The 22,897-nt window shown below is 43.0% G+C and overlaps 1 protein-coding gene across 1 annotated transcript in view; it reads right to left on the reverse strand.

Moving 5' to 3' along the window:
* LOC135233733 (pappalysin-1-like) overlaps positions 1 to 22,897 on the reverse strand; it is a 159,522-nt gene that overhangs the window by 78,204 nt on the left and 58,421 nt on the right. Inside the window, exons 8-10 of the mRNA XM_064297537.1 lie at positions 16,436 to 16,564; positions 16,243 to 16,334; positions 9,883 to 10,079 (exon numbers count right to left, since the gene is read on the reverse strand). Coding sequence (XP_064153607.1) covers positions 9,883 to 10,079; positions 16,243 to 16,334; positions 16,436 to 16,564 — 418 coding nt within the window. The remainder of the gene's footprint in view (positions 1 to 9,882; positions 10,080 to 16,242; positions 16,335 to 16,435; positions 16,565 to 22,897) is intronic.

Genomic DNA, 22,897 nt, shown 5'->3' on the forward strand with positions numbered 1-22,897 from the left:
GCACTCCGAGCCAAAAATAAGCCAATCCATAACATTTCTACAAGCCATGGCTTAACTTCACTGTCAGTAAAATCAAAGAGTATAAATGTAAACATCACATAGAGCATGTGATTTGTTTATCTTTTCAGTACAGAAAAAGAAAATCTGCATACTCTTTAGCATTCTACATTCATTTTGTCCATTTTGAATACATGGTTTTAGTCTATTTTTACACTTCTTGTTTTACATGAGTGAACTTGGACTAATGTCCCTCCAAAACCATCAATGGCCAACTTAACAGCCACAAAGTGTGACTTTAGAAGGCCTGTTCCATATGAAAGTACTCCTCTTAATAGTCCCATTTGAAATATGCATATATATACATACACATCGTCCAACATAGGAAGTGTAAAATTAACAGATTTTTCTCTTGCAGAGCCTGAAGCTGTCCTGTTGGAACAATCTCTGTAAACAATTACATCATTCAACGCAAAGCTGCTGGAAACCTGCTGACTGATTCTGACATCCAGAAACAACATACTTAGGCCCCTGCATCTTTAAAAAGACGAGTTGGCGATTTACTAGGCATTACCACAGTTGACCTTCTGTTGCAATAATCTGTTGCGTCACCTTTGAACACATGACAATAAAACACAGAGAGATGGCTGATGAAGATTTGGAAGGGAGTCCAGTTTGCTAAAACCACACAGCAGGCTGATGATTTTGACACAAGGCTGGGGGGTTGATCAAATCCTGGGTTGGCACCTGCTGCTATGCACTTGACCTGATTTGCCCCCGTGCACTCTCAGTAGTATAAATGGTCTCCAGATTGTGTACTTAGTTTTGGATATGTAACCATATTTATTTGCTTAGCAGCCCATTACCCTGTGTTTCTGACATAGCTTACATATTTATATATCCAGTTTGATTAGTTTTTTTATTTTTTTGTTGTTGTTTTTTTTCCTGTATGAGGCAAGGCAGAAATTGCTATTTGATTAAAGGCATCAATGTCAGAACTTTGGCTGAATCACTACCTGGGAATCAAACCGGAGGCCTTCAGGTTTGGCAAGTGTAGACCCACAGTTCCGTCCACCATGCAACATCGTACTGTTGCTCAGACAGGCATCTGGATATTGTTATAATAAACAATATCTCTGTCAGGGCATTTAATTCCCCTACTGGCTGTCTTTAAATATACCATGGCCAATCAATACAGTGAGAGATAATCAAATGAATGTCCTTGCACTTTGTTGATTAATAAAGTGTTCCCCCCCCCCCCCCCCCCGCTGCAGTTTCCTCTACAGTAAGCCTTCTGTAAAGTGGCAGGAAACTGAAATCCTTGACTGTACTAAGTTATAAGAATTCTAAAATACCTATACAGCACCGAGAGTTTGGCACTTTTCAGGGTTCCCCACAGAAATAACCACAACAGCCACAGACACTCAGCCCTTAAAAACATTAAATTCTGTACATTCTGACCCCATTTAAACAGACAGATTTCATAAACAACTTCACATGCCCACACAATAAAGCCCCAAACTAAGGGGATTTTGCGTTTTCTCCTTCTTCTTCTTCTATTTCTTCTACTTCTTCTTCTTCTCATTCTTATTTTTCCTGCCGCCTATCCCACTAATAACATGTCTCCCCATTGGACATTTTACCGACACCCGCCAAATCTTCACCTACACGACCCAATGAAAAACTCGCATACACACGCAAAATACCCATACCTTTTTACTCTGAAACATTTTCAGTACAAACAGCTAGTCTGCCTGTGGCCTAGTGGGTAAGGTTACAGTCTTGGGAACACAGGGTCCGAGGTTCAAGCCCAGCTAGGAACGCGTTTCTTTAACCTGCTTTTACCCTCACTAATAATTGTCTACTACTTCTCAATTATTGCTTTTGCACCACATCTACCAGCCGTTCCCCGAACTGTATTATGACGTACCGTCTGCACGTTCAATTGTAACCGGCTGCAATATTGCAAAGCCATACGGATTCAACAGGAGCTCTTCTGTGCTAACTCGCCTGTGTTCTTCTTTAAAACCACGGACAGGTTTGCTAATGATATTTCACGCATTGCATAGCTATGTCATGGTGCTGCCCTAACAAATTGACAGACTGGTAAACCTCCGGTTGAACAATTGAATCCCGCCTCGTCCTCAGGCAGATAATTTACTCTTTTACACTAACGTTCTCTTACGCTTATATTTGCTTTACCAAAACTCACTCATGGCCACCCATATGCATTTCATGACGGCAAATGTATTTCTTTTATTAAAAAGTTACACCAGTTCACAGCTGTGCCATTTCTACTAACTACATTTCTTCACTTGGCTACTGTACAAAACCTTCTTATCAGCAAACGCCACGTTTCTACATTCATGTTACCTCGCCCTGTTCTCTATCTAGCCACATACAAACAATTACTACGTATGTACGTTCTGCAACTCCCCATTAAAACATTACATTTAAAAACATGATTCACTCATAATTATAACTACTAGCACTGAAAAAAACACAGCAGTGCAATAGATTTCACACGTTACTTAACCCCCCACTTTAACAGCTGGCACTTTATAGCGACTGTTATATATATCGTTCAATAAGGAATATAAGCTCGCTCATGGTCATTCCATTTACTTCGCACTATACTCCGTGATCATGTCAACCTTCACCTACATGCCCATTCTGCTAAAAACATATTGTTTCAACTACACAATTTCATCATTTCATCCTAATTTCTCTCACACTGTTGTTATTTTCTCATATGCAAAGCCTGCTGGGACATGCGTCTGCTCCTATTCTCCACTATCATGTTTTCCGGTTCTAGTTTAGCAAAACAGCAAAGAGGATTCCTACCTGCAGATAAGCCTATCAAAATGCCTTATAAACCTTACAAACACTAAAAGTGCATCTCCATGAAATAACAGACAACGGAGCAGGACAGAAGGCTACACAAGTTGCGACCTAGGGAGTTATAATTCTACGGGCTTGCTGATTATTTTGTCAGTCAATGCTCGTTGGATGGACGTCAAATCCGTGAGTACATACACTGGGCATATTTCATATGCGTTTCTGATACGTTTTACACTTATACGCCACCGCACAGTGACTTGAAAGAATTGAGGAAATATTGGGTAGCATTGCTTTGAAATACATCTTATGTCATTTCGGTGAGGTAAGATAGCCTATATTGTTTGTAGTACCGTAACTTGGCGTCATTTTGATATGAATACTTTTGAGTAACTTGGCATTTTTGTACGTTGAAAAGGTGTTTTTTATGAGATGACTTTTACAGTAAATGGTGTGAAACTGACAGTGGCTGTAGTTGGCATTAAACTTAGTCAACGTGTTCAGTCTTAGAAGTGCATGTGTGTGTGTGTGCACGTGCATGTGTGTGACAGAAAGCATGTGCTACTCAACCCCCCATGCTCTAGCACCATCCTCTATAAAAAGCAGAGACCACGCGCATGAACTGTGCTGGGGAGGAATGTCTATCTTGGCCAGCTAAATGCTGATTGGCTTCAGAGAGGGAAACCGCAAGCAACTAAGCTGTTACATACGGTGGTGGTGTGTATATTTTTGTTCCTAAGTACAAGGCTTGTACTCTGTGTTATATAATTTCTCACCCGCTTATGGGCTTGGCAGGTTCGGTGGCGTGCTTTTACAGTGCATTACGGTTTCCTCGGGCAGCCATGTTGCAAGGCAGACGGCTGTGCTCTAGGGTCAGGGGGTGACTGCCTTGGGCTCTCGGGCCTGGTGGAGAAGTATTACAGCCTTGAACAGGAGATATCCCACAAGGCCTTGCAGTCATGGAAAGAAAGAGGGAAATAGCCCCAGGACTCTGGCATGCGCTGCAGCCACATCTGGCAGCGGAGCATTCCCAGTAGGGTGTAGAGGAGAGACTGGATGTGTCCATGGTTACCGCTACCATAGATACGTTGTTCTGAATTCCATAGTCCCACCCTACTGCTACACAAAGGAGAACAGGAGAGTACACATCAAGGTGGAGTCCAACTGAGAAGATGGCACAAGACCTGCCAAACTGCTGGTGTCTGTCTGAAGAGATGCCAACGTCTGGGCACCTAAGGCTCCTATCACCTGTTCTTTACAAATCTGTGCACTGTGGCTTTTTAAATCACTCTGAACAGGTTCTACTTACATATACTAATTAATGAAATGGAGTAGAAAATATGCTCCTCGTTTTTCGAAAGACAGAGGACAAATGTTGGTTGTAAACAAAATAAACCGCCAAACTTTGTCCTCTTCTAATACATATATTAATTAATTAAACTGGATCAGCAAATGTGCTCCTAAGTTTTTAAAAGAGGGAGGACAAATGCTGGCTGTTCATAGTGTTTATATTATAGTGTTGGCTGAGCGTGATACAACATGCGCCAGTCACATGACAGTTATCTGCGTTGAGGTACGCTTCCACAAACCTCAGGAGTTGACAGCAACTGTCTGCCAGGTCAACAAGCAAATTAAATCTTAGTGAAAGACACAGCATATCTTGCTTAAGATCTTTCTCTGAAGACAACAAATCTTTGGATGCCATGTTTCCACCAATGTTTGTACATGAAGTCCTGAACAGTCTCCACCTCACAAGCCCACCTCTTCTTTAATCTATGTCTCTACATGAAACCAGCTGGCTAGATAAATCATAGCAGAGCAAAACCCGCAGGTCAGAGTACCCCCTGGGTGAGGTACACCCTGATCTCTAGAAAACTCTGAGAAATGCGATTGGCCTACTTCCTTTGTGCATGTTGACAGATGCTACCACCTGACAATGTCCCAAACCAGGCAGATCTGATCAGATCTGAACTGAATGCTACTGCATGCCTCTTACTTCAGATAGCAGTCAGGAAAGCAATAACTTCCTCAGATACTGTCTCCCGCTTAACGCACACCTGGCTCCCTCAGGTCAGCTTCACAGCCTGCCATTTCATTTCACATATTTATATATATTTGTTTTCATTATTACTTCTTTTTAATTAAGCCAATATCAGAACAGAAAAATAGTTTCAATATGACATTCTGTCAAATCCCACAAAATATTTTCAATAGTCCTGCCCTTCCCTTCTCCCTCCAATGTCTTAACTTATTTTTTCCTTACACGCAATGTTCGAAGTGAAAAAGTGACCAAAAAGAGCATTCACATCTACCAGCACTTAATCCAGATAAAATTAAACCACTATTGAAGTGCATTTGCAGTGTTTAAAAAGTCAAAGCCTTGTGACATGCTTGGATAGAGCAGAGGACTCAGATACGAATAAATATTAAACAGAATGGTATTTCTTGGCAGAAGATCCTCAATGTATCCTGTCACTGCAAGATAATATCTTCAGACTCTGGAAGTGTGTCAGATCTCACATAGAATAATAAATATTGCAGATTTTCTTATTTCACAACAGAATACTTCCATTTTCTTTCTAACAATTTTAAAGACAAAAGAACAAAAGTTATGATCAACATCTCAAAAAGACAGAAATCTCCAAAAGGGAAGCTCAAATTCATATCCATAATACAACAAAATTTGAGAACTTTCTGCCACATAAAAGGCAAACCGGCTGTTACTATTCATTCAAGTATTGTTGTCATTGTGACTGTGTTCCATGTTGTCTGCCTGTGGAATATATTGTAAAGCTTGATGAATGCATGTGCCTACATATATTTGTGTGTATTCTGGGCTTCCAGGTGAAATTTCCAGACCAAAAATAGGGAAAGATTTTTATATTATTCCTGGGCCGAAGACAATAATATTTATCACAAGTTCACAAACCATTTCCCTCCCCTCCTCCTCTTCCTCCTTCTGCAATGTACCCGGGTGTCCCCTCCGATGGTGGCCCTGAGTGTATGCAATGTATGCATTTTAAAGGCAGTGTCTAAGTTGATTCACTAGAGACAGGGAAACAAAAATGTATGTGACTTAAAATATGAGGGGAACAAAATATTATACGTATATATATATATATATATATATATAATAAAATCAGGCAGCTTGGCTCTTCAGGTGAAAAACAATTAAAAGGTAGAGAAGTAGCAGGAAAATAGCAGCAGGCGGGTGGAGGGTTGGGCAAAGACAGCTGTTTCTAATCGGCCTTCATTTGCATCCAAATAAACATTTGTCTCACTGAATACCACTCGTGGTTCAGCTGGAACTCCACATATTGAATGAAGGTACGTCTTCAGACGGTGAGAGCATCAATTAGAGTTTCATTGAACTCCACTGAAAAACAGTTCAGCACCAATCAAAAAATTCCATCTGAAAATTGTTGCCTTTTATGACACTTTCACTTAATAAAGTTGATTTAACTTTTTTTGTTTTTGTTTTACTGTGACAAACTAGCTACTTCTCTCCAAACTGCATGTACTAATAATAAATAGGTCCTTTAGCATAGATCAAAATGGACCCCTTGTATGATTCAAAGGACATGATATTCAAAGTTACTAACATAATTTATACTTGACAAAAAGTGCTAAACTCTCCTACAAAAGAAAGAATTAAGAAAAAATTTTCACTGTCTTGTTCTGGCGCATAAAGTATTTGTCAACAGCAGATGTTTGAGGCTGCAAGAGGCAACTTCCTACAGCAGATGGCACAAACACTGTGAACAGGTATGAGCACCAAAAACATGCACACGTTGTGTACACTATGTACAGCGCAAACATCCTAACTCCAGTTATGATCTTCGGATGAATGGCCTTTGTTCAAAAAGCAAGTTATTCGGAATATAAGGATCCTAAAAAACAATAAAAACTAAATATTGTTAATCGATGACACATTTGGCCTATTTCCATTGAATTGGAGACAGTATCTGTGTTTCCCTGCTGTGGGCCTGGCCTTGTTATAATATGGACGTCAACTGACCATGCAGCCCAGACCAAATCTGCAACTGAGATTGCACACCTGGAGGGACTGCCGACTCTCACGCTGGCGACTATTATGAATGCAATGCCTGGATTTTTATTTTATTTATCCCCTTCATTTGGCGCCCCCCATACAAATGCCACCCTATGCAACTACCCTTGCCATCTTTGCCTAGAGCTGGCCCCACCTGCATTCATGTTGAATTTGTAAGTTATATAGAAAATATACTTTAAAAAGTATATAAAAATATAATTTCCTTCACTTCACTGGTTTGATGGATTGTGAATGAGCGAGACAGGCATAGTGCTGTAATGGCTCCCACTGTAATTTCTCCGTCTCCAGCCATGAATGAAACCATTAAAAAAGCACAGTGAAGGGTGAAGGGTGGAGGTTCTGCATCCCAGAGCACGTGCTCAGCGGCGCGAAGCAGCGAGAGCCGTCAGCAACACACGCACAGCACTCGTCTCCACGCCCATCAATTATACATGGAACTAATGGCACATCTGTAGGATTGTAATAGCGATATGAGGTCCTCGGTGGCTCTGAGTGAGCGTGTAGCATGGGATACTAGCCTCTCCCCACCTCCCCCCACACCGAGCACACGCAGGCAGGAACTGGGGCAAAAAGAAGGCGGGAGCGGATTCATAACGCCTTTTTTCCTTATAAATACGTCATGAAAATTGAATGAAACCGGTTACAAAATTAGAACGCAGGGATGGAGAAAACTGACGTAATGCCTCAGAGAGTCCGCGGGGGGAGAGTGAGAGGGGGAGAGAGGAAAATAAGGAGGAGAGGGATGGAGAGAGCGAGTGAGAGAGTAAAATCCCACTGGATGTGTGCTTCTACACATGCTACGCTGCTCTATGTCCCTGGATGCTGCAGCAAGCAGCAGTGGCGCTCTCAGTCAGCACACCGTGTGACCGGCTGCCACGAAGAAATGAGAGAGCGCTGCAGTCGATATTATCGCTTGGCAAATGGGAAACTGTTTCACTGCTGTAAACCAATCATCTCCTGACTCATTATGTCAGGTTTTGTTTTCTTTCTTTGGTTTAGCTGGCGGATTAGATTTAGCTTCAAGAGCGGGTGAGGCTGAGCCAAACCCTTCACCGCTGCAGTTAAAGGTAATCAATGGGGCAGATTTTCCCCCTCCGTCAAACCCTGTAAACACACCATGGCATTACAAAAATCTCTAAACAAGCTCTTTGAATAATACATTTCCTCTGAAAACCTCACTAGAGATTATCTGAATGATATATTCACGGTTCTGATCTCCCCATTAAATTTTCTGCAAGAGGAAGTGCCCTGTCAGCTCGGAAATGAAGCTGGGGGATCCTGAGGCCCATCAAAGAGAAATGAAAACAACCTGGTCAAACGTGCCATTTCAGAAACCCTTAAGCCTAGCCTCACAATAAATCCACAGGAAAGAGTAAACAGGACAGGACACGCAATGCGCTTCCTCCTTGTGCAATATACAATATTCGCAAGTTCACCCTTGAAGCGATTGATGCATAACTTAACAATGACCGCCAGCATTTTCATCGCATTTTCTGTGTGGCGTATAAAATATGGCATGTAAACTTTAAAAAAAAAAACTGGTTTGCACTTAGGTAAAGGAAGCAAAAATGCTTTTTTAGGAGACAGGGAAATCCCACATTCCCTGTGCCCACGTCCTTTGCACATGGGGTGTGGGACAGGCATGAAACAAGCTGGATAGCGCCGGTACTTAAAGCATTGAACCAGCACCATAAACGGCACAACACGCAGCAGCGCTGGTATAGCACGGCATCCCGACACGACTCATTTAGTGGTGCGCTTGATTTTACAGCGCGTGAGGCCCGCGAAGGCGTGAGACTGAGACGGAAAAATGAGAGCGATGTCAGGGGAAGCAGATGACAGAATGATAAATGAATCGAAATGCAAAGTGTATCTCAGGTGAAATGAATGCTTAGCGTAAACAGACCCATTTTCGTAGATCCCTTTTAAAGCGCCCGAGCTCCACAGCTGCCCAAACCAGGACTGCGGCTCTCCTACAGACTCCAGAGCCGGCTGCCAGATATGTGTATGTCTGGCAGCTTAATGTGTCATTTAGGTGGATTACCCGGCATTTCTTTCTTGTGGAAGTTTACTTTAAAAGGTTTATTTTACAACAGGGTTAGCGGGGGTAATGTTAAGATGAAAATGTAATAACATTGATATTAAATTAATATGAATCCCCAAGACTGTGTTGAAGGCTACAGTGAAACAGACACCAAAATAAACAGCTACAGTATATATTCAGTACATACATAGGATATGACTGAATGAAACATGTAACAGTGGGCAGAACTGTGAAGCGCTACCAAAATGTCACATGGTCACCAACCCCTGCCCCCACCCCATGACCTGTGCTCTCCTGTCTTATTCCTGGCATGGGATAAATTATTAAATATGTGAAATGTAAAATGTAAAATGTGGTATTGGGGTTTACATTTATTTCTATTTATTTATTTGATTTCTATTTATTCTATTCCCTATGTCTTTTCAGCAAAGCCAGAGGGCGAGGCTCACCAAACAGAAACCGAAACGGAGCAACATAAGTAAGACTAACAGAGAAACAAAGCAACAACATAATTTGTTATCCAGAATTTACGACAAAACCCACAATGCTTGAGATCTCCTCCTCTTGACCAAGTGGAGCTCTGATCGAGACGTTTGTTAAACAGCGCAAGGTTGAAAGAGCTCATTTATAATCATTAGTCTTTTGTTTCTTTCTCCAGACAGGGAGCTTAGTTATTATTTGCATGGGGGCAGGGCGTGCTGCCGGGGAACATGGGTGGGCTTTGGCCGCATGGCAGGGGGGGCCGATGCGTGGAAGTGGAAATGACTGTTGTAGGGTTTTTTTTGCACAATGCCATGAGACAGCGTGGCTATTGTAGCATTAAATACTCCCACCAGCCTGGCTGACAAATTTTACACTAAATACATAGATGGTGCCATATGCATGAGAATGTGCCGGAATGAGTGCATGAGGAGCTTGGGAGGGGCATCACCTTGGTAACCGCAGGGTACCCCACCGCGACCTCGCCTGGGCAGTGCATGCTCTCCTCGTGCGACACCTCCACCGACATGGCCCACTGGTCCAAGAAGCCGCTGGGCGTGTACAGACCGCAGTCACGCACACTCGTCTCCCTCTCAAAGTCCTCACACACACCATCCCCGTCGTAGAAATAGCACATGCTGGGTTCATCTGTAAAAGGAGAAGAGAGGAGTGAAGAAGAAACAAGTGAGGAGGAGAGGGGACGAGAGGAGGTTTGGTCCCATGACAAATTTTAACATAGTTAGCAATGAAAAATTGCTTTACCAGGGTTGCTGTGCAGAATTCAGACCTTCAAATTCAGTTATGTCTCACAAGAAAGTGAGACATAACATTAAAAAAAAACGAAAACCTAATGTTCTTATCTCTTGGAGTTAAGAGATGCATGACAAAAGAAAAGAAAGCAGTAAAACTTTTTTTTTTTTTTTAAAGCCCTGTTAGGGTCATTTTTATCTGATCATGAAATGCTTCAGGCATTCCATACTGGAGGACACAAAACATTTTTAGTGTGATTTGAAACATGAAGCATAAAAGAAAAAGCAAAAAACATGAACAAATACATTAAAAACTATAGCTAAAGCAGTGGCTGATAGATGGAACCCTTCCAAAAACATTTGCAAGTCTAACAAAATGGCTCATGCCCAGATGTGTGTGTCTGTGTCAATCAAAAGTGTTCAGCAAGCTCTTGGGAATGATAGGCTACAGGCTGGAATGCAACTATTCAACATGCTTCGAAATAAATGTAAAGGTTTTATGTGCCATCTCCTCCTTAGCACTTGTGCAGACACAAGGATAGGGGAACAGGCAGGGACTGCCTCATGCATCAAGGGGATGGTGGAAAGGGACAAACCAGCAGTGTCAAAGGTTAGAGAGGTTAGAGATGGGACAGCAATAATACAAACATTCATAATTCAGCGCTGGTCACGTTCTTCCCAGTTACACTCCTTCACTGGTACATGGAATACCAAAAGTTTTGGCTTGGGGGGGGGGGGGCTGCAGGATTTGTTTTTACCCAGAGGTGTCAGTTATATATACGTAGACACCCAATCATATTTTCCGGAAAGTGCTGATGGCCCAAACTCTGATTTGCCTGCTGCCGTGCCCCTCTCTGCCTATACAAACGGCAGATGGGGAGTAGGGGTCGAACCACGTGGGACATTGAGGAAACATGTTTGCGGGATATCCGCTTATCAATCTGTGTACACTTTCCTCCCTGCCTCTGGCCTGCCACCCCCCAGGGCCCATGCGAAAACAAGGGGGCATCCTCCAGCCCCACAAAAGCTGGTGGGCCAGGCGCAGAGGAAAAGGGACTAAGAGAGGGACCTCACAGGCCCCCCTCCCCCCACTTTCCTGTTTATAGACATGTCCCGGTGATTGACACTTTGTTACTGTGCGCGTGACAGGCGCCAAACTTTAAAAAAAGACCAAATACCGAATAATACACATTGGCGGAAATATTTTTAATGCCTTCATTCAAATTGCTCCCTGGTGTGTCAGATTGGGTATTCCTCCAAGAACAACACAAGAGAAAAATAAGTGCAATGAGAGGCAGTCACATGCGAAACAGGCAGACTGGTTGGAGACTCTGCCTAGACCTGTTTTGCAGCGAAAACACCTGGAACTAACAAGAGGCCTAACCGCCACAAACCTCAGACACCACTGGCAGCCAAGAGCAGTCTCCTCAATGCAGCAACATCAGATCCTAATGAAGTATCTGCAGACTGGTGTTTCAGGAGACACATTTAGGTTGTTAAATCATTGGGTAACGATTCCCAACAACCTACTACTATGCTTGGCCAGCAAACCAGTACGGTGATGCGTAATTGACCACTCAGGGATGCTTGGATAGTAGAATTGTCCTCATCTCATCCAGAGCCACACCCCGGATCGACAGGGTACCTCCAGTCTGCTTGCTCCCAGCCTGCTCCAGTGGCACGTCAGGTGCACTTTGCCAATGCAATGGCCACATGGCTCACCTGGTGGATCAAATATGGAGGAGCAGTGGCCGACAGCACACGCTTGGATATGAGGACAAATCAGGAGTAAAACCTGGTTAAGAAAAGTTTAGTGTCTATGGATGGAATGCTAATAGCCACTGCAGAACAGAAAGAGTAACACCTGGTCCAAGAGGAGCGTGCGTATTACCATGATGATGATCAAACATTCATGAGGCGCAAATCTCGCCAATATCCATGAGCGCGCAGCACGGGATTGTGGAGAGGCAATAAAGGCCCTAAAAACCATCCATTTGCTCCCAATACTCGTGAATTTACCGCTAAACCCGTGTGGTGCGACTTACTTGATTCTTTTCCTCCTCCAATGTTGCAGATAGCTGGGAAGATTTGGGATGAGTGAAACTCTTGCAAAGTTTCGATAAGCAACTTTCTTCACTCACGTGACACAAGCCAAGTTTCATTCATTCATTTGCACCCAGCACTCATGAATACTTTTTTGATATCACAAAAGGAGAAGGGGGTGGAGGTGGTGTGATGGGGTAGTGACAGGATCATATTTTTAATTTTTTTTATTTGGAATGCTTAGCGTAAGCATTGAAGTTTTAATGGACTAGCATTAAAGGTGATGAGGTATGGATCCTGCACTGTATTTTAGATTGAAACATTCAATTTTTACTTAAAATCCTTAAAATATTATTTAACTCATATTTGCCCTACAGAAAATCTGCATGGAAAATCACACACGTGCGCACACACACACACACACAATCCCGTCCACCCTGACCCTAAACGTGCTGCACGTGTGGTCAAAGTCACGTTCTTTAGAGCAGTGCAGCCCCTCATCATGGGGCTGAGATGTGGCTCCTCCTGCATCAGGTCCATGGCTTCCTGTACTGGCCGACTCCACTCCACTCCAGCTGCTTCTCTCTCTCATTCTCTCTTTCTCTCTCTCTCTCTTTCTCTCTCCCTCTCCTAGCCTCCAGCCCCCATGCTGCACCTACACTCGATTGTCTCCTAAAACATTAAAACTTGACGACCCGTCAGGGACTCTGTGGGAATAAATAAGTCAAATCACAGTGCCGACTCAGCACTTCCACAGCCGTCAACCGCGCCTCCTATCACATGGTACTTTTCATTTACACTGGCTAGAAAATATGAGGAAAAAAGGAAAAAAGCTAAATTCCTCTGACAGAGTAGAGTTGGATCCAACTCATGAATTCACTGCATCTGAATAATTTTGCCAATTGGGATCTATCTGCCCCCTTTTTCACGGTGGGGGGATCAAGAGAGGGGTAGGGCACAGCCAGATGGGTTTTCCAGTCAATCCGCACCGATCTGCTATGTGGAAGTTAACTTGTGTCCCCCATCCCAGGAGTTCATTGAGTTTGGGAGTGGAGAGGGGGGTGCAGAGCGAGTTGGACAGAGCTCTTCGAAATTCCAGCGCTCTCCCACTCCTGTGATGTAAAACCAGGGGGCAGCTAAAGGGGGTGCGCAGAACTCACTTGCCGGTCCATGTGAGCGAGCATGCTGTTTCCCAGGGCAGGGGAGAGACAGCAGGGACCCTCAAACACTGTGGATCACTCTACAGAGCCTCTGGCTATAATCCCCAGGTTTCTCAGCTACAGCAGATCCTTCCTCCTTCTCCCCGGCCAGTGCCACTAGACATGTGGACAGACAAACGCTGTAAATGCTCAGTCCATCTGTAGGGTTGCCAGATGTCCGGTTTTCAACAATGCGATGTCCAGTCAGAGTAATACCACAAAATCACGTGTCATGACTCTCTGCTGGTCTCTGCTCCATACTCCCTTCCCCACCTTCCCCAGTCTCAGACACCTCCCAATCTTGCTCACAATTACGCTTTCAGTTGTTCATGTTGTCCGGTTTTGACAAATTCTAACTCTGGCAACCCTATCCATCACAGTGTGCAGTTTCCTCACAAAAAACTGGAAATATTTCAGAGCAGGCACACAACCTTGGCTCAGCCTATTTGTGGCTGTTGGAAAATGTCTATCCTTGTATAGGGTGCCAGTTAGGGCAACAACAATGCCACTTTCTATTTCCTATAGGCCTGCAGGAATGAGGGGTCAAAATCACTCATTCATTCATTCATTCATTTATTCATGCTTCTTTTAATTTGTTTCCTTTTTTCCCTTTTTAATCATTCTTCTCCCAACTTTCTGATAAGAAAAATTGCTGTTTGTGTCTAATTAGGATACCGTGCCAGTTTTGCACAGCTGTTTTGCAGCGGTTCTTCTGCAGAAGAAAGACTGACATAGTGACTGCGATCAGCTCTCTGTCTCATGAATTCAGCGCACCACCAATCCCCCAAGATCTGATGAAATGAGCTGAAAAGACAGCATTTAGATCTGGGAGAAGCAAGGTCACACCTGAACACAGGCAATTTCTCATGGGCCTGTCTTGGCTGAGCTTTTTCACAGCCCGACCCTATATAAGTCTCCCACACTCATTCAGATCCCTTCCCCTTTAAGGTCCTCTCCCTCATTCTGACTCTCATCCCTTTAAAATTTAAGCTTGTTCAGGCCCCCGCCTGTTTAGGACTCTCCCTTGTTCATCAAGTGAGAGAGCTGCTAATTAGGGTAGTGTTGGGTGTCTGATGGCATTACTTCAGAGGCCAGCGTACTACCACAGGTGCCTGGGGTCAGGCAAGGGCATGCATTCAGCTATTCAAATACAAGTTCACGGACCTTATATCAAAGGCCAGTAAGAATTCTCAATTTTTTTCCACTTACACTCCAGTTCCTTACTAACACTTCTGAAAGGATAACTGACCAAAGCTGTGCAGCTAACAGTAAAATAAAACAAACAGCCATTACTGTTTGAGAGAGAAATACGAGCCCCAGGATTTACTAGCTGGGAGCAATTTCTTTTGAGAAAAAATAGAAATGCAATGTGAAGACAATTACATCCCCAGTCAGCTGGCCAATTATTCTGATGGCTTTTGCTACCAGTGAATTTTCAATACGGGAGGGGTGAGCTCGTTCTGTGACAGAGTGGATGAAAAGTTCATGATGCCAGGATCAGATATTCCCAGTCTTTCAAAATTCACTAACAAAACTTTCTATCACACACACAAAAAACACAAAATACACTCTGACTCTGAGGAAGATGTAGACGTCGAAACATCAGTCCTACCCTACTGTTCATTAAAACAGCGTTTCTTTTGCCCTACGCAAAGAGTGCTCCAGTGTTCCTTATTTCGGGCCAGTCCCTGTGAAGTGTCCTGGTTAAAAGTTTTTACTCTACTTTGATCGTCCTGGCTATTTAGCACCTATCCAGTCCTCATTTATTTAGTAAGCATGCAGTGGGCTCTTTTGTCCAGTTTACAAAGAGTCATAGCTTCCAGTTGAAGAGAAGCATGTATAGTCACTAGCATGAATATTCCACAGGCATGTTGAATGTATGAGGTTGTAGACAGCTGATAGACGATATGGAATGTACATGATTCATTCCCACTAGAATGTAGTTTTCACACGTTCTTTGCAAATTTCACAGCTGCCACGCCACGGTGTCTAGCCAGAGGGTGACGCAGAACCACTAGAGACTAACCATCCGCACAACACCTTGCCACTGACTCATCAATCTGAAGAAGACTAATCAAACTGCCCCCCTCTGCAGCTTAGTCCTCAAAGTTGGAATATTCCATTTTACCCACCAAATAGGGTATTGATTTGGGTTGTATCAGTTGCAGTCAACTTTTCCAATGCTTGACTAGCACCGTCTCCTGACATCGACTAATGGCTACGCCTTTGCACCCTCCCCAAAAGACACACAGACACAAACACACACGCCACGCACGCACACACACACACACACACACACACACACACACACACACACAGTATTTGTCCTACAGAAACACTAAACCTCACAGAGCACGAGGACATCTGAGAAACTTTAATACAAGGCAAAATAACATAAGCATAAAGCATCACTCCCAGCCCATAGTTTGAGCCGTTTGGCTGATTGGCGCAATTCAGGAAAGGAAAGTTTTTCTCCACAGAGCATGTTTTTTTAAATTCTGAATACAACCAGCTGAGAACATTAAGAACACTCTGCCAGCCAAATGAGCAGCAGCTAATGCAGGTGCAATGCTGATCCTGACAGACACGTTTGTACAAAAAGACAAGGAAAATCTGGTCAACTAAAACCCTCCCTGGATGATAGTCCCACGAATAACGCTCCTCCGCATGGGGCCGCTGATCCAGAACAGGAAATCTTTAACAAGTCTTTCCACGTTGTCAACAATCACAGGCAAACCACATTTGAATGGGCACAGAGAGAACAGAGACAGGCAGGTTTCCCACGTTCGTGTTACAGGTCAAAGGCAACCGTAGACTTACCCACGCAGTTGAAGAAAGGTTCCTTCCGACACTGGCTGGAGCAGCCGTCCCCGTTGGCAGAGTTCATGTCGTCGCACTGCTCCCCCAGCGATCTGAAACCAAACACAAACCTTCAATCGTTCATTCCTAACAGTGTCCGCTGCGCAAATGGACGCTCAAGGATCAGGGCGAGATTGTGCGGCACTGCGCCTACCTTTGTATGCGGCCATCTCCGCAGTACGGCATCCCCAGCTTGTGAGTTAGCGCTGGTGATGGTTCGCTCTCTGCTCTTTTAGACACGGTCAGTACATGGTATGTGTATTCTCCACCCAGCTCCACATCCCTGTAACACATATGCACAGTGATTGAACAGAATTATAATACTGGTCCAATACAAATAGCCTCACAGCATGGTTGTAAACAATGTGACGCCAAAACATAGGCAGGTTGATTACCGATTTAGTTAAAAAAAAGGCCTCCATACTGATACGTTTGCCCTTTGTACTGACACGGAAGACAAACATTTATGTTCCCAATATAGTCATTTCAGCTGTATTGCAGCCAGATTGGCATCCAAGCCATTTTCTGCTCTGCCTGGGAGTTGAATCGTTGGTGAGCAGGGGTGGCTTGATTTGAATCCCTAGATGAAGCAAGCCTAAGGAAAATGTATCCCTACTAATCAGAGACATGCTCACTGGCAGTCTGTTGTGTAGAAGCTTCTATAGCCGAAGAGACATGGTATATCTGAATTTTGCTGAAAAAAGCAACAATCTCAATAAAACAGGAATGCAAAAAACTAGAAGCCTGAACAATTGCCAAAGTTTTACCAGTGACGCTGATCATTACTCCAGCGCAAGTACATTTTTTAACCTTTTTTTCTGAAACTACACAATTACAGTCAATACCAATAAAACATATGGGAAATTAATTGAACTGATGTGATATTTTCAGAGTAGGTCTTCCCCTATAACTTAATGGGATGTTGCATGTACAGTTGGAGAATTCTTATTCTTATTCTATTCAGTTCAGCTCACTCAAAACGTGAGGAAGAAGTGTGGAAATATGTTCAAAAAATCCTGTCTGAATTTTGCTGAAGTGAACTGAACAGAATTGTGAATTTAATTGGCTGCACTGTCAAATGCCAGACCAATAAAACACCTCTAAATAAAAATAAGGCATTTTCAAATTGTGGGAGAAAAATGCTGAGAGAAGAGGCAGGTAGAATGAGGCAGAGAATCCATGAAAAATATATCATGTCTTTTTGTGTAATATAAAATATAAATATTACAGCATTGTTAGTTCCTTGATAAATCAACACAATCAACATATTATTATTATTATTATTATGAGACAGAGCTAAAGGTTAAAGGTATTACTCTATATTAACGCTGCTTTCTAGGATGACTGGAAAATCTTTGGGGGCTGGCCAACTGATTTCCTATCCACATGCACACACACACGCACACACGCACACGCATGCATGAATAAACATCCTTAACCCGGTGAAACAAGGTCATCAGTGGAAGATGTCACAGAACACTGGTCTCTGTAGAAGTCTGCTTCAACTTGCAATGCAATCCTGCACACCAAAACTAAGGCTTTAATGAACACATTAGATGCCTTATGATCTCTACACACTTCTGGCTGTTTTTGCTGTCATCAGCGCGCTCCTTACCTCTTTCTACCTTTCAGCACGGCACTTTCTCTGAATTCCCTCAGTTAATACCCAACTAGGTCAGGTGTAAACCGGGAGCTATGTAAGCCATCCTGAATAAAGGCACCAGCCATACAAATAAATTATATCACTAATGACTAGTCACCACCACAGAATAAAGATAGAAAACCACCACAGAAATGACCTCAGCAACTATGCCTGATACCAGCTCTACAATGGCAACGGAGAAATAATGAGCCGATCTGTAGTTCAACAGAGGGAAAGGGGATAGAATGAGCCAAGGCAGCACACATCCCAAGGCACTGCACCCTAGCATATGTATTCTTCAGATTCCACTGGGGCATGTGACAAACTCATGATTCGGCCTTTTTCTGCACGGTTCATCACTGATGCGGCACATAGCACCAACTGCCAATATACAAGATGGTGAACTGAAGCACCAGGGCCCAGAGCCAGAGATGGAGGGGAAAGGAGGGAGGAAGAGAGAGAGAGAGAGAGAGAGAGAAAGAGAGGTAAACTAACCGATACAGAGCGGTTTGCTAAACATGACCACTCCTATAAATGATCCCTCTTCCGGCATGTGCACCAGAAAAATGGACTCCAGAAAATGGTTAAGTACATACAACTTCATCAAGACTTTTTATCACTGAAGCTGAAATTCTGACCAAATTAAGTGAGCTTAGGTTGAAAGAATGTCCAGGGAACTGACATCTTGACTCGGATTTCACTTTTACTGCAAAATACTTACATTTTAAACTATGTCAACTGGTTTATTAATGACACAATAGCTTAAAATTGGCACATTCTTTATTCTTATATCATGTTTTTTTCCTCTTTGGGAAACTCAATGTACAGTCAGAGTAATAGCATAAATAGAACACTTTCTTTGAATGTCGTAGTCAATAAAACGAAGGGAAAACATCATTAAACCATCCAATCCAGATTACAATGACCCTGGATTGAAGGAGGTTTTCTATTGCTTGGACATAATGGGGTCTCATTGGTTAGATACAACAGGTGTGGATTGATGTAGGCTACTACTACTGGCTAGACAAAAGGGAGCCAAGATTGAAGCAGTTTTTGCATTTGCTGTGGGTTCACATAAAGTCAGCCATCCACTAAGAACTATCTCTACAGTCAGCAGATGTGTCTCCTAGCAAGCAGATAAGCAACAACCACTAATAAGTGGCAGAGAAAAGAAAAAACTTTTAAAAAGAGAGAATGTCTATGGATGTCACGGCAAAATCACAGCATTTACCAAAAAAGAACAAAGCGCTTTTCGAGTACACCTACAAAAAGTCTTCTGAGATTGTCGCAGAGACAACTATATTTACCACTTGTGTTTGTGAAGTTATTGATGTCAGAAAAGTGTTGAAAAGTGTTGAATTGCCAGCCTCCACAACAGGCATTTCTCCACCCTCAGTGTGAACAGGGAGAGGCTCTCAGAGACATACAGTAAGCGAGCTGGCGCACTCGCCAGGGCTCAGAAGTGGCCCGTGAAGACTCCCGCGGACTCCTCTTCTAGGTAATGTTCTATTAACACCACGACACAGTATGCTGTCCTGATGGGCTACACACTGTGCATTCCGTTCCTGGAGTCTTGGCATCGGCAAAACAATTTTAGAATCACTTCCCGAAATTCGGGTCTTTATTAGATTAGTGAGTCACCGCAAGTAAAAAGAAAACATAGCTGCGAAAGATGTGAAGCCATCAGAAACACGACCCTGTAATGTCACCAACAGCCTTTCGCTCAGCCATGACATCACACTGAAGAAGAAGTAAAAAGAACAGCTTTCCATCGTGTAGTGCCTAAAAATAGAAGGTGGGGACAAAAAGTAAACAGGATTGCGAGACGTGAAAGAGACGAAAAAAAGACCCAGATGAGACTCACCAGCTTGCCGACCGCTGGCAAGGGTTCTGGCCTGTTTTCAAGAGCAGGTTTTGTGAAAAACCCATATTATTTTTACTACGTGACACTCTCCAGAACCTGAGAGTGAGTTCATTCAAGGCTTCCTCTTGCTTGTCTTCCGCCATCAACAACCATGCTCCACCTCCTCTCTCTATCTCTCAGAGAGAGAGTCGAAAGAGGGATGAAGACGGACATTTTTTTTGTAGACATACTAAGAGACGAGACGATGGTGAGAGCAGCTGGTGAGAAGGAATTGCGAAGATAGGTGACTGATACCATGCCTGCCTACCACATCTGCCACCGATAAAACCATGCATCACAGAATTTGCGATGCACACGCTTTGACGGCAGTAGCGTTTCTCACACACTCCTGTGAGCGCTTCATATTGAGGTTTTCTGCATTGCGTTTGCGTCTTATGCAAAGTCTCTCCCAGACATGAACTGCCCACCCCCCACCCAATTTTTTTGTGTCATGAAACATACTGGTTCTATTGCCACAAAAAATATGGCACACAGAAATTGAAATGAGACTGCAGGAGAAAAACAGAAGAGGAAGACCTTGGATAGTGCGTCAAGACGCTGTGACCCAGACAAGTTTGGAAAAAAACGGACCGACCGTCGAAGAGTGGAGGCCGCCTGCTTTAAATCAAGTTCATTGTCTGCAGAGACGAGAGTGTACAACCCAAGAGGCGGGGCTCTGGGGGAGGAAACCATCAATGACATCAGCAGAGGGAGAGGCTGTTAAGAGGAGGCTGCAATGGGGGAGGGGGCTCTGTGATCACAGGTTACCGTATCCAATGCTGAGGGCGCTGGCAGTGACTTACATTTTTTAAAATCTGTAGTTTACTAACACCTGAAGATCAGTATACACTGAAAGAGGATGTGGGGTGAAATTTTAGATTTTCCACAAATCCAAAAACAAGTGTGTAGAGTTATGAAGGCAGTATGTTGTATTCACTGCCGGCATGCGTGTGTGCGTGTGTGTGTGGGTGTGTCAGAAATGGAAGCGGGAGAAAAAGATGTTTACGGAGAACCTATCGTACTGTACAGAAAACATACTCCAGTCTAACTAACCTCAAACACCATATCAAAACTGTTTCCTGACCTGATAAATTATCTCTCTGATATTACATTACAGGCATTTAGCAGACGCTCTTATCCAGAGCGACTTACACAACTTTTTACATAGCACTTTACATTGTATCCATTTATACAGCTGGATATATACTGAAGCAATGCAGGTTAAGTACCTTGCTCAAGAGTACAACGGCAGTTCCTTACCCACTGTGCCACACTCTGTCCAGGTAATCTAGTAATCTGATACTAATAATCTGATAGGTAATCTAGTCTCAGCAGTCTCTCTTCTCCATTAAGAAGACTTCCCATCATGGGGCAATCTCTTTCTCTCCCTCTCTCTGTCACTCTCCCCCCATGTTTTAAAAGTCCTTATCTTTACTGTCTCTTGAAAGCCCTAATCATAGCATACTTCACATGTGTTTTGATAAGACAAATTGATTATACAAAGAGGAACTGGCCAACAGATTTCGCTAAAGCAAACTTGGGATTCATAAAACACTGGATTTGGATGAATGACTGACTAAATAAATTAAATACTGTAATATTCCCGCTGGGTGAGAAACCTCAAGTTAAAAACTGTAGAAATGTAGAAATTTGCACACGTGCATCATGAAGGACAATTGACAAGGTAAAACTCCAAATGTACTTTATAGATTTTAGCTACAAAGGAAGCCGTGAATTATTCTGAATTGTCATGATCAAACCACCAGTTTTGTTTGAATAATTTTTACCCATGAGCTTTGTTCCAATTGACACTCTATTTGAGTTTCCTTAATGGAAATACCATTAAATGTTTTTTTTTTTTTTTTATCATAACAGTGGTTTTTGTGAAAAATGAAACATTAACAAGTCGAAAATAAAATGCAACACAACAGCAAAAGAAATGAATTCATAAACAAAACAACCATGATAAAAAAAAGGTACTTCAACAAACCATGTTTTTGCAAGTCATACTCTATTTGAAATTGACTGCACAGATCCAGCTTAATGTAATTCAATTCGACCCATTATACACAATCCTAAAACACGTTTAAATATTTCTGACCAAACTTTGCTGTGATTTAATAAAATTGTAGAGAAAGAAAAAGATGGTTAATATTAAATAAGACAAAGAGAGCGAGAGCTCCCTTAAAGTCTATGTCTTATCATTGAGAAAGGAGAATGAAGTTGAAAATAACATGCAAAAATGATTATCTAAGTGTAGGACTAAAAAGTGCTGGAGATCATAGAAGGCTCTGCTCTGAAGGTCTACATATCACAAGGGGAGGAGGGACAGGATGGGGCTGAGGGGGGAATAGGGGCTTCTGGGTGGGTAGAGTGGGGCGGATGGGGTGGTGGTAGGGGGTGCATGGCTTTACGCTTACTATTGAGCAGCCCAATTTTAAACAGGGCACTTGCATTGAATGGACGCCCCCCCCCCCCCCCCAGACTGCCTTCCACCTTTGTTCCATCAGCATCCTAACGGTGCAGAAAGAAACCTATCTCTGCACAACACCGTACAACCGAAAGAATGCACCTCTTTCACAAAACAAAGTCCAAGTCACACCTCAACCCTAAAAAAGGCACAGCTTTTTACTCATTATTCAAACACCGAAAACTCAATAGCCCCTCCAATAGGTAACAGGTGCTGGTACCCATGTGTGAATGGGTTTCTCTCTCCTCTGGCACACTATTGGCACACTGAATGACCGAAACTTTGATATATGAACTGCTTGATCAGGCACTATAGAAACTAATTTTGCACACATAATCACACAAAATTAATTTTTGCAATTGTGTGATGAAGATGATTTACTTTGCTGATAAACTTCAGCGTAGGGATCAATAATTGTGGCCGTTGTAGTTCTAGAAATTACAAATTTACAACTCCGCTGAGATAACGCCTTCGACATACTTCCAGTTTTCACTGAAACTGCGACTTTGGCTGCGTGGAATCCGGTCCCTGCTACGCAAATAGAGCCTTGTGCTCCATGTGGAATTGAGAGACAGTACATATGTAAAAGCACACTCCATTT

This window comes from Anguilla rostrata, chromosome 10, assembly GCF_018555375.3.
Source record: "Anguilla rostrata isolate EN2019 chromosome 10, ASM1855537v3, whole genome shotgun sequence".
In the NCBI taxonomy this organism is placed as follows: Eukaryota; Metazoa; Chordata; class Actinopteri; order Anguilliformes; family Anguillidae; genus Anguilla; species Anguilla rostrata.